General features: G+C 44.4%; 1 protein-coding gene across 1 annotated transcript; it reads left to right on the top strand.

Annotated features, from left to right (window-relative positions):
• Positions 1-2,432: 2,432 nt before the first annotated feature.
• On the top strand, positions 2,433-3,548 carry LOC124656734 (BTB/POZ and MATH domain-containing protein 2-like). Its single transcript, XM_047195426.1, has one exon. The coding sequence runs from the start codon at positions 2,433-2,435 to the stop codon at positions 3,546-3,548; it is 1,116 nt and encodes a 371-aa protein (XP_047051382.1).
• Positions 3,549-11,665: the final 8,117 nt, after the last annotated feature.

The raw sequence follows: 11,665 nt of genomic DNA, 5'->3' as shown, positions 1-11,665 counted from the left end.
GGGCAGCGTCCCCTCTGGCAGCAGTAGTGAGAACACTAGGAAAGCACTACTCAAGCACACCATGGTAACATAGTGGGACCTATAGTAGTACCAAAGCCCCACATGTTTCATTTTGATGAGCTACATAGACTAGGTCATGTAGCGTTAGTAAACTTGTTCATTCGCAAAAAAAAAAATCTTGTTGACTTGTTATTATCTCTCAATATTAAATACCCCATGGACCATTACTCATAAGAAACTGCAAAAGCATATGGAAATGTGAGGCCAAATGGGCAAAATACAGGTCAATAGTGCCAAATTATACTTAGCAGCACCATGAAGATATATTAAGTCAAATCATTAGAACGGTGCTGCAAAGCTATGTCTACATAATAATGACTCCATGACTTAAAACATTAAATCAAATCCCAAAGAGTTATAACCCAACATACATGCACAATACATACCTTCAGTCATTTGTACAACTAGCAGATGAGGTCCAGAGCTCATCCCTAAATACCAATAGGATGAGTATAAGCTACATAAAGATAATATAACTAATATTATTACATGTAATTAGTACTAGTACTAGTATACAAAATGGTTACGGGTTTGAAATGGGGAAACAAGTGAAGTTGATACTTTTGTGCTTCAAAATCACCAACAAAAAACAAACACGAATTCTTTGCTGATTGGCACATTCAACTAATTTACAATCTAGATGGCACTATTTCAGTAAGAAAGTAGTCGTAGCCAACCATAGAGTGATCTAGATCAATCAAAGATGCATATATGATTAGAACACACGATTGACTAAGTATGTATGATCATAGAAAAAAATGAAAAATATAGTTCTATATTCAAGATAAATATATTTTCAGAAGGGAATAATAGATGAAACAAATTTTACCTCCATGGACATCTTTCGGAGCTCACCGTCTATAATGCTTTGGCTTTTTTCTCAATACCACGGGTGATCTATACTTCATTAGCACCATCAGCTACAATCTGGGAAAAGTATACAAACCAACCAATTATGTCGAGAACTAAATAGAATGTTCATGATGCAAGTAACAAAGACCACGCAAGGATTTATATTGTGTACCTTAACACCCTCGGAGATCATCCCTTGAGAAAGAATGACAAAACTTGCCATCCCATTACCAGCCAAATCATTAGTTTTAGCAGTAGCCCTGCTAATCAATTTAGCTCCAATTTTTTGACAAGGTATTCGAGCTCAACCTGATCCACATAGATAAGCATGAGAAATATTCATAGCCACAATTTGACTTGCATCATCAGTGTTGCATTGTCAGCACACGATGATGAATCCAAATCTAACATACCTCTTTTGCCACTAGTAAGAAGACCCAGTTCATAAAAAACAATAGTAAGTCCTTATCGCCCTTATCACATAGTGTGGCTTGAGCGTATCTAGGCACGATCTCATGTGGCAGGTTGAGGAAGCTGTGCAGGTGCTCAATGCCTTCATTGGTGAGGTACCAGTAGCAATGCTGCCACGAGAAGGTCTCCTTGACATATTCCTTCAATCTGAAGCTCATTGATCACCTGGAGGTTCGACACGTCAATCTATGGGTGCAACACTAGGTTGTAGTCCTTGGTAGCACATACACGCATCAAGCAAAATTCTTTTAGAAAAAATGTGCTCAAATGAATTCATTTCAAATTTTTCATTTGGTTACGATGCACATAATTTGACAACATATGAGAAACCCAACATCCTTATATATATGAGCTTATGGGAGCACATAATCTCACAAGCATATGATAGCTAGTAGCCTAGCATGGATTCGTTTGTACCATGTGAAATTTCCTATCTTAAGAGTTGAGGCAGCAGCTGAATATTCATGCAAAGTTTCGGTAGAAATTGCATTGTATTTTGAGCTACAGGAAAAAAAAAATTTGTGGCTACGTATAGAGGTACATATTTGTCAGAAATTTGTCTTTTTTGTATAGCTTAAAATAAAATATATTTTTCTTCAAAATTTCTACCGTACCTTCAAATATTTATATGTATGTGGGTATTTAATTTCACATTTTTTCAAATCCAAAAAATATGATTTTTAAAAATCAGAAGCACCGGTGCTCACGTGCCAAATACACTTTTCGGATAATTCATGTCTAATTCCCGTATAAGGCCCTGGGGGCTCAAAGTTAAAGGGTGACTTGATAAAAAAGAGTATGCGAGTCCGACATTCCAAGTCTCCAACGTCTCTTGTTTTGTTAGTACGGCCCGTTTCCAAATTTTAGCCCAAACTCAGCACGAGCAAGTCCCAGCCCTACCTAACCGCACTCCACCTCCATCCCCGCGCCGCCACCTCCCCAATCTTGCTCTCCACAACATATGCCGCTGCCGCGCTGATCGCCCATCGCAGATCTCTGCCGGCCGGTTCTCCCGATCGATCGAGCCCAAACATCCAAGATCTACTACCATGGCAGAGGACAAGTCCAATGACTGCGAGGTCGTCCCTACAAGGGAGACTGGCCAATTCCATTTCCGGGTATGCTTCTCGCCGATCGAGGCTCCCCTCAGCGTTAGGACAGTCGCTAGCAGCATCGTCGCCGGATGCGAGTGCCAAGCAAATTTTTTGCGCTACCACAACGACGCTGTGCTCAAGCTTATTCTTATAGTCCGACATGGATCAAACCCCACGATGGACGGCATCAAGGTCATACCCAACATGGTTCTCCTCGACAAGACCGGGTCACCCGCGTCGATGGGGACAGCGACAACCACCCGCTCCCCGGAGGATAAAATAGCATACAACTTGAACCTAAGCTCGCTGTCCGAGGATGTCAGGGCGAACTGTGTCCTGGACGACCACTTCCAAGTCATGTGCTCGGTGGAGGTCGTCAGGGACGGGGTACCGGCGACGGCTCCATCAACATCGGAGGAGGAGTTCCCTGGTTTGGGCCATGATCTTGCCATGATGTCAGACAAGCAACAGCTCACCGACGTCTCCTTCGATGTTGACGGCGAGAGCTTCAGCGCACACCGCCTCGTGCTCGCGGCACGGTCGGCGGTGTTCCGAGCAGAGCTCTATGACCCCATGGCGGAAAGCAGGATGGCGTCCATCACCATCCAAGAAATGGGGGCCTCCACCTTCAGATCTATGCTCCATTACATGTACCACGGTTCATTGCCCGATGCTGGCAGGACGGATGTTTCCTCCACCATGGCAGAATACCAGAGTTTGCTTGCAGCGGCGGATAGGTACGGGGTAGAGCGGCTGAAGAAGATATGTGAGGACAAGCTATGTGGCAACGGTATAACGGTAGACAATGTCGTCTCAACGTTGGAGCTGGCAGAGCGCCATGTCTGCCCTAAACTCAAAGCTAGCTGCCTTGATTTCCTATCGGATGGTGAAAATTTCAAGATGGTTGCGACCACCGATGAGTACTTCCATTTGATGCAGACTGCTCCTTCTGTCTTGGTTGAAGTGAGGAATCGGTTCAAGATGGCACATGAAAAGCCGACTGTCAATGAATCTGGTGCTCACAAGAAAAGCCGAATGACGAATGTGTTAGGGATCTCAACGGATTACTAATAAGTAAATCTTCACGCAATGAACTCCTAATGCTTTTATAGTGGTATGTTATTTGTTCATCACGCCATTCTAGTTAATGCTTTCGTAGTTACAGTAATATGTACATTCCTTGCAGAACTATATGGGTTCAAGTTCACTTTGCAGTGTTATAAGAACCATGCCATCACTTCTATTTTGTTTGCCAATGTGTGCTTGTATATATCCTCTTAATTAATCACCTTTTTTATTAATCATTACTACGACTTTGATGCAATGGCACCAAGTTGAACAAATATCGTCTTATATGTGTTGAATTGAATGATGTTACCAGTTACCACAATGTTACAGCAAGTTCGAACTGAATGCTATGCTACCATTGCTAAAGTTCATAAAATTTTCTTTTCTGTACAGTGACCAATTGTTTGTTTGTCTAGTCTAAAAGCTTGTTTACCTGTTGATGCAACTAGCATCCAGTTGTACACACTTGGGATTCCTCTGATATTTCAGTTTATCATGTTTTGTATAATATAATACTAGTTGCGGCTGTAATAATATTCCAAGAGCAAATTTTTGTTTACTCTTAAGCTTAACTCTGAAACTCCTAGGAAGTACATGCAATTCTAAAATAATTTCAAAATCATTTTGTACTTTGTTACCTCAAAATTTCCTTCACCCATTCAATGCTTGTGATGAAGAACATCCTATTCACCACGAAGAATTTCTTTGATATTCCCATTTATATCATGTAATAGGACGACTTGAAGAAAATTTCAGTAATATTCCACATCTGCTCGACGGGTGCCTGACTTGCTTACAAGAAGGGAAAATGGAGCAGATCTTTTTGTTTATTCTTTAATGTTACAGTATACCATATAACTGAAGCAAGTTGGAACTGTTTGTTGCTATGCTACCATTGCTAAGGTTCATAAAATTTTCTTTTGTGTACATTTGTCTATTAAAAGCTTGTTTGGTTGATGATGCAACGAGAATCCAACTGTATGCGGTTGGGATTTCTCTGATATTCAAGTTATCATGTTTTGTATAATATAATACTACTTGAATAAAACAGCTGTAATAATATTCCAAGGTCAACTTTTTGTTTGCTTTTGAAGTTAAACTCTGAAACTCCTACGAAGTATGTACATTTCTAAAAGAAATACAAAATCATTGACCCCCTCAAATCTTCCTTCAGCCCATCAATGCATGGGGTGAAGGGCATGCTATTCACTATGGAGTCTTCCAGTGATATTCCCATTTATCATGTAATATCTAGACTTGAAGAAAGTGGCAGTAATATTCTACATCTGCTCGACGGGTGCCTGACTGCTAACATGAAAGGTAAATGGAGCAGCCTTTTTGTTTATTCTTTAATATTTTGCTCTGAAACTACTGCATGATTTTACAATTCTGAAAAAACTTCAAAAGGATTCTGAACTGATCTCCTTCGAACTTTCCTCCATTTATTCATTGTGCACAAGCACATCTCCACTCTTTCTTCCTTTCAGATAGCTTCGTCTCAACAGCGTCACGGTAAGGGGTGTAGCATATATGAAAATTACAAAGTAAAAACAAACAATGCAAATGGAGCGAACAAGCACCGAAACCAAATTATGCATCATGCTGTCTTACAAAACAATACTGATTCAGGTACAATACATGAGCTCTGCCAAATGTGCGATCCTGCATAATACTAATTCATAGTCTTGTCATATATGTCGTATTGTCAAACAACTATCTTCCAACATTAACAAACAACCCTGACATAATTTTCCCGTAGACAAAGTCATGGAGAATTGTTAACATATAATTTGGTGCAGGCCTTTGAAAGAATACTGCTTGCAGTATGTGAAAACTTGGGAACTAAGCTTAGTTTTCTTAAGGTTTACACAGTACCAAGAACATAGTCAATGGGAAATGTTGTTTGATCCCTTCTCTTTATGGAGTTTAATTATGAATTTTGTTCTTTTAAATTTTGATTCCAAATCGTTATATAGTGCAAGCTGTTTGACTATGCGTCGTTAATACATCATTTGTATTACAACATTAGTGCCTCATGTGTCCCTGTGTCAGGCATGCTATGAGAGCGGAAAGGGAGGTGTCGAAGGAGAATCTTTGAAGCTAGAGTTCATAAAATTACTTTCTAGTCAGCAATTGTTCATTTGTCTATTAAAAGCTTGTTTAGCTGTTGATACAACCAGCATCCAGCTGTGCTCTCTTAGGATGACAGAATGCCATCCATATTGATGTTTGTTGCGATATTCCATATTATCATGTTTTGTAAAACATACGACGAGTTGAAGAAAATGGCTGTCACAATATTTCATATCTGCACCAAAGCAAATTTTAATTTACTCTGAAACTCCTTACGATGTACAATTCTGAAAGAATGTCAAAATCATTCTGGATTATGATGCTAACGTATAGCTACGGCAGCAAGTTAAACAGTTTGCCATGATTGCAGACTTGCAGTACAATGGATAACTCAAGTATATACTCTCAGTTTCAACCCTTCATGACTCGTGATGGTGATTTATGGTTTCATTTGCCTCCCGGAGTTGCCATTTCTTGCCCAAGAACATCACAACATATCTATTTGTGTAATACCTGGAGAAAGTTGGAACAGTTTACATGCTTTCAGAACACGGATAAATCAGCTACATAATTTTATCTTCGCTATAAAGTCAGCAATAGTTAGATCATCTGCTTTTCTGTTTATTTGGACAAAATGCAGTTTGGATGCTGACGCAACTGTGAATAACATTTAGTTCATGCAACCGTCCTCCTCTGATATTCCACTTGTCTAATGCTTTGTAATCTATATACGAGTGTTTGAACAGAATAAAAGGCATCACATTAATTTGAGAGATGGACGGTCGAGATTGGTCCACTTGTTCATCAACCAAAGCCGAAACGAAAAACAAAAATTGCGATCTACCATGAAATCGAACAAAAACGTGGTAGATAAGACACCTTCTACAATGGTGGGCAGAGCAATTCATTGGCGTAATGACTGGTGGTGATGATTTATCCTTTAATTGCCTTCCAGAGTTGCCGTTCTGGCCTAACCTTCTAGAACAATATATCAGCTACAGAATTTTCCGTCCCTATAGCCTTGACAGCGTTTCTCCTTGCGGTCAGCACAAACCCACTGCGAGAGGCATCCACGGATTTCCATGTCCCGATGGAAGGCGCTGGTGAGCCGGTCTTGTCGACTAAAACCATGCGTCTGGACACCTTGTCAGCGGCTTCCAGAACGAGGGAATGCGAGACACAGGAGCTAACGCGACTTGGGTGCTCGTGTGTGCATCTGCATCCAGCAACCACCGTGATCGTGCCTAGACACCGTGCAGGGTCATCCTCGGGCGACGGCAGCCTTGCCTGGAGACGGAAAATGTTAGTGTCTCCTGTAGGGATGATATGGCAATCGGATGACTCGCCTGCAACCATGGTTGGACCTCCAGCGAGCGGATCTGTCGTTGCAGGCTGCCTCTACTAGTATTGAAGGACGATTGCATGTCAGCACTACAAGGTTGATTGCAAGTAGTGAGACGGGATTCAGGTTCAATATCTGGATTACAGACCACGGATACAGGAATATTCTCGTACAGCAAGAAGGGGGGAGCCGAGAAAATAGAGCCAAGGGGTGGGAGAGAAGAGCCGCCGTCCGTCCTGATCCAACTGGATGACGAACTACTCGTCCGCTGTAGCACTTGTAGATGCTTCGCTCACCCTAGCTTGCCTCCTGGCCTTGGGCCCCAGCCAGTCTGGGCCGACGACACGTGAGTTGGGCTTGCTCTGTCGAACCGGCCTTGATATATGGCTTGGTGGCTCTTTGGTCAGCATCGGTGTCACAGGCTTGGCGCTGACAATCCCCTCTTCTTGAAATCCGGCTTGTCCCCAAGCCGGTGCCTGCGGAAACTTGCGACGGAGCGTGTCGAGGTCGTCCCAAGAAGCAGTCTCCTCTGTGGAATGCGACCAGACCACCAAACCTTGACGAACTTGCTTGTTTTTGGCCTGCCGGAAGCGGTAGTCGAGTACCCGGATCGGCACCCACGCCGGGGCAGAGGGGAAACGCTGATGTAGATCGTCCAGGTCCTCCCATGTTGCAGCTTCACGAACTGAGCTAGACCACAGAATGAGGCCCTGGCGTGTCATCTTGTTTGCACCCTTGCGCCAGCGATACTCCAAGACTTCCAAAGGAACCTGAAAGCTCAAATCATCAGTGGGTAATGCTACCTGGGGAAAACCCTGTCGTTCCTTTGCCAATTTGAGCTGTGATACATGAAACACCGGATGCACCCTGGATTTGGAAGGCAAGGCCAAATGGTAAGCAACAGCACCCACTCTGTCGACAACCTTGTAAGGCCCGTAGTACTTGAAAGATAGTTTATGATTGGCCCTCTTCGCAACAGACATCTGGACATAGGGCTGGAGCTTAAGAAGAACTTGATCACCCACTTTGAAGGCTCGCTCCGAGCGGTTCTTGTCTGCCTGGCGTTTGATGCGGGCTTGCGCTCGCAACAAGTGCTGCTTCACCAAATCAAGCATAACTTGTCTCTCGTCAAGCCATTGTTGCAGCTCCGGAACAGGATGGACATTGACAACTGAGAGGCCCAAGTGATTTGGTTCTCTACCATATAGCACCTTGAACGGAGAAGTTCCCAGAGAGGAGTGGGGGCTTGTGTTGTACCAGAATTCCGCCAACGAGAGCCACTTGGACCATTGCTTGGGGCAGGCATGAGTGAAACAACGAAGGAATGTCTCGAGGCACTGGTTTACTCGCTCCGTCTGTCCATCCGTTTGGGGATGGTAAGCAGTACTCATACACAGTTGGGTTCCTGCAAGTTTGAAAAGTTGTTGCCAAAAGGAGCTTGTGAAGATCTTGTCTCGATCGGAAATGATAGCTTTAGGGAGCCCATGCAGCTTGAAGACATGATCGAAATAAGCCAAAGCGACTGTCTGTGCCGTGAAGGGGTGGGATAGCGGCACAAAATGTGCATATCGTGTGAGTTTATCAACCACCACTAGAATGCAGTCTTGTTTGGAAGAAGTTGGCAACCCTTCAATGAAGTCAAGCGACACTACTTGCCAAGCTTCATCCGGAGTGGGCAGAGATTGTAGCAGGCCTGGATATTTGCTGCGGTCTGGTTTAGCCTTTTGGCAGATGAGGCAAGATCCAACATAGTCCTTCACATGCGATCTCATCCCTGGCCATGCAAAGTGTTGCTTAATTCTAGAGTATGTCACTGGGTAACCAGAGTGGCCACCCGCTGGACCATCATGTAGTGCTGCCAAGATTTTGTGCTGCAAGTCAGAATTAGAACCAATCCACACTCTGCTTTTGAAACGGATCAGGCCATTCTTCATTGTAAATGCACCTTTGGTTCCCACCACTGCTAGCTCTGTAAAACTGCTGCGAGTGAGGGTCAGCAGCATACCCCAACGCTACTGCCTCCAACCACGTAGGCTTGCACTCCGAAACAGCGCAGAGATCTTCACCAATCTGTGGCTCCTTGCGTGAAAGGGCATCCGCTGCTCGATTTTCCTCACCACGTTTGTAGCAGATTTTGTAGTCTAAGCCAATTAACTTGGTGAAGGCCTTGTGTTGCCAGACCGTTGTTAGCCTTTGTTCTTCCAGATGTACTAGGCTGCGCTGATCCGTTTTGATGATGAACTGCCCAAGCTGCAAGTATGAGCGCCAGTGATCAACGGCGAAAAGGATAGCCATGCACTCCTTCTCGTATGTGGAAAGGCCACTCGATCGAGGTCCCAAAGCCCTGCTGAGGTAGGCAATTGGATGTCCATCTTGCTGCAAAACAGCGCCAATTCCCCGATCGCAAGCATCCGTTTCGACAACAAACACTTTGTTGAAGTCTGGAAGAGCTAAAACTGGGGCTGTTACCAATGCCTCCTTTAACAACTGAAAGGCAGTCTCACATTCAGTTGTCCAGATGAAGAAGACACCCTTTTTGAGGAGAGCTGTCAAAGGCTTGCAAATGATCCCAAAATGGCGGACGAACTTGCGATAGTACCCAGCCAAACCCAAAAACCCTCGCAATTCCTTTACATTTGTTGGTGTCTTCCAATTCTTAACTGATTGTATTTTCTCATCTTCAGTAGAGACTCCCTCCGAGCTGATCACATGTCCAAGGTACGATAGCCTTGCTTGCGCAAATGAGCATTTCGAGAGCTTAACTTGCCATTGATCACACTGCAAGAGACGCAACACTGCCTCCAAATCGACCAAGTGCTGCTGCAGGTCTGGGCTATAGACTAGGATGTCATCAAAAAAGACGAGAGCACATCGGCGTAGAAGAGGTGCCAAAGTGGTGTTCATCGCCCTCTGAAAGGTTGCCGGGGCACCAGACAGACCAAAGGACATCACCTTATACTCGAAGTGGCCTTGGTGCGTTTGGAACGCCGTTTTGTAAGCCTCACCCTCGGCCAGCCTGATTTGATGATACCCCGCTCGTAGATCCAATTTAGAGAACCAAGAAGCCCCGGCGAGCTCATCCAGAAGCTCGTCAATAACCGGCAACGGAAACTTGGTTTTGCAAGTGAGTGCATTTAAGTGGCGGTAGTCGATGCACAAGCGCCATGTATTGTCACGTTTCTTCACCAAAATCACCGGGGATGAAAACGGACTGTTACTCAGCTGAATAACACCACTATCAAGTAGTTCCTGTACCTGACGCTCAATCTCACTTTTCAGAGCTGGAGCATGCCTGTAAGGCCTGATGGAAAAAGGTTGGGCACCGGGAATTAATGGTATCTTGTGATCACATGACCTGGGAGGAGGCATGCCCTGTGGCGCTTGGAACACTGACTGATACTGGTCCAATAAGGCTTGAACAATGGCAGGAGTTTCAGTCGTTGCACTGACCTCAACCTGACAAACTTGTACCCATTGGTCACCTGCTGGTTGTTCATGGAGCATTTTCAATTCATGTATTGGTTGCTGCAAGACTTTCTGACTAGCTCCCGTGATACCTTGGAGCCTAATAACTTCACCCATATGATCAAATTGCAAGTATTTCTTCACCCAGTCAACTCTCATTGGGCTATGATACTCCAACCAGTCCATTCCCAGGATTATATCGTAACTGCCAAGTGGAATAATTTTGAGATCGCAGCAAAACTGGTAGCCCTGACTCCACCATTCACACGCTTGCACTTCCTCAGTACACAAAAGCTCTGCCCCATTAGCCACCTTGACCTTGATTCTATTTGGCAACTGTCTAACTGGTTTACTGCCGTCAATGAGCTTCTGGTTGATGAAGGAAGATGAACTACCGGAGTCGATGAGCATCGAAACCAGCGTGTTGCCAATCACACCCTGGAGCCTAAGAGCATTAGGAGCATCAGTACCTCTCGAAGCTGGTCCCGATAGAGCCGCCAAGTGCTCATGTTGAGCAGGTTCCTGCACTTGTTCAACAACTGATTCACCTTCTTCAAAATCAAGCATCTGCAATAATTCTTCGATCACATGAAGAGGCACTGTGGTTGGGCACACGTGATCACGACCCCATCGCTCGCCACATGTGAAACACAGGCCCTTGGCCCGCCTGTACGCTCTCAGAGCTGCTACCTTGTCGTTCTCCCGTGGATTGCGAGCTGCTTCCACTGTTCTTTTGTCCTCTGCTCCTAGTAAACCACCACCCTTAGGAGGAGGTGCTGGTAAAGGCATGGGGACACCTGGTTTAGCAGCAAATTTTCCAGCATACGGCTCAAAACGACGTGGCCTGTCGCGCCGCAGCCCCTCTGATACCTCCTCTTGCAGCAATGCCAGAGAACATGCTGCATCGAGATCCACAGGCTGCTGAATCATAACCACTGCCCGGATATCCTCGCGCAATCCTTCCACGAACCTTGTCAGAAAGTACAATGGATGTATTGTTTCAGAATATGACAACAAGTGATTCATAAGAATATTAAAACGCTCAACATATTCAGAAACTGTGGATGTTTGTCTAGTCTGGTAAAACTGCCGGATCAATTGCTGGTGTTGATGCCGACCAAATTTGGAGCACAAAAATTCACAAAATCCTTCCCAGTCTAGACCTACTAACTTCCTCTGGACAGATTGGAGCCAAACTGCGGTGGTACTGCTGAAATTTAGTGTAGCCATATAGAGCCAG

Source organism: Lolium rigidum, chromosome 5, assembly GCF_022539505.1.
Source record: "Lolium rigidum isolate FL_2022 chromosome 5, APGP_CSIRO_Lrig_0.1, whole genome shotgun sequence".
Classification (NCBI taxonomy): domain Eukaryota; kingdom Viridiplantae; phylum Streptophyta; class Magnoliopsida; order Poales; family Poaceae; genus Lolium; species Lolium rigidum.
The sequence above is the reverse complement of the archived record's forward strand: the minus strand, read 5'-3'. Positions and strand labels throughout refer to the sequence as shown.

Bases quoted from the DNA above. Each gene is read 5' to 3' on its own strand.
- LOC124656734 (XM_047195426.1), top strand. From the start codon at position 2,433: ATGGCAGAGGACAAGTCCAATGACTGCGAGGTCGTCCCTACAAGGGAG.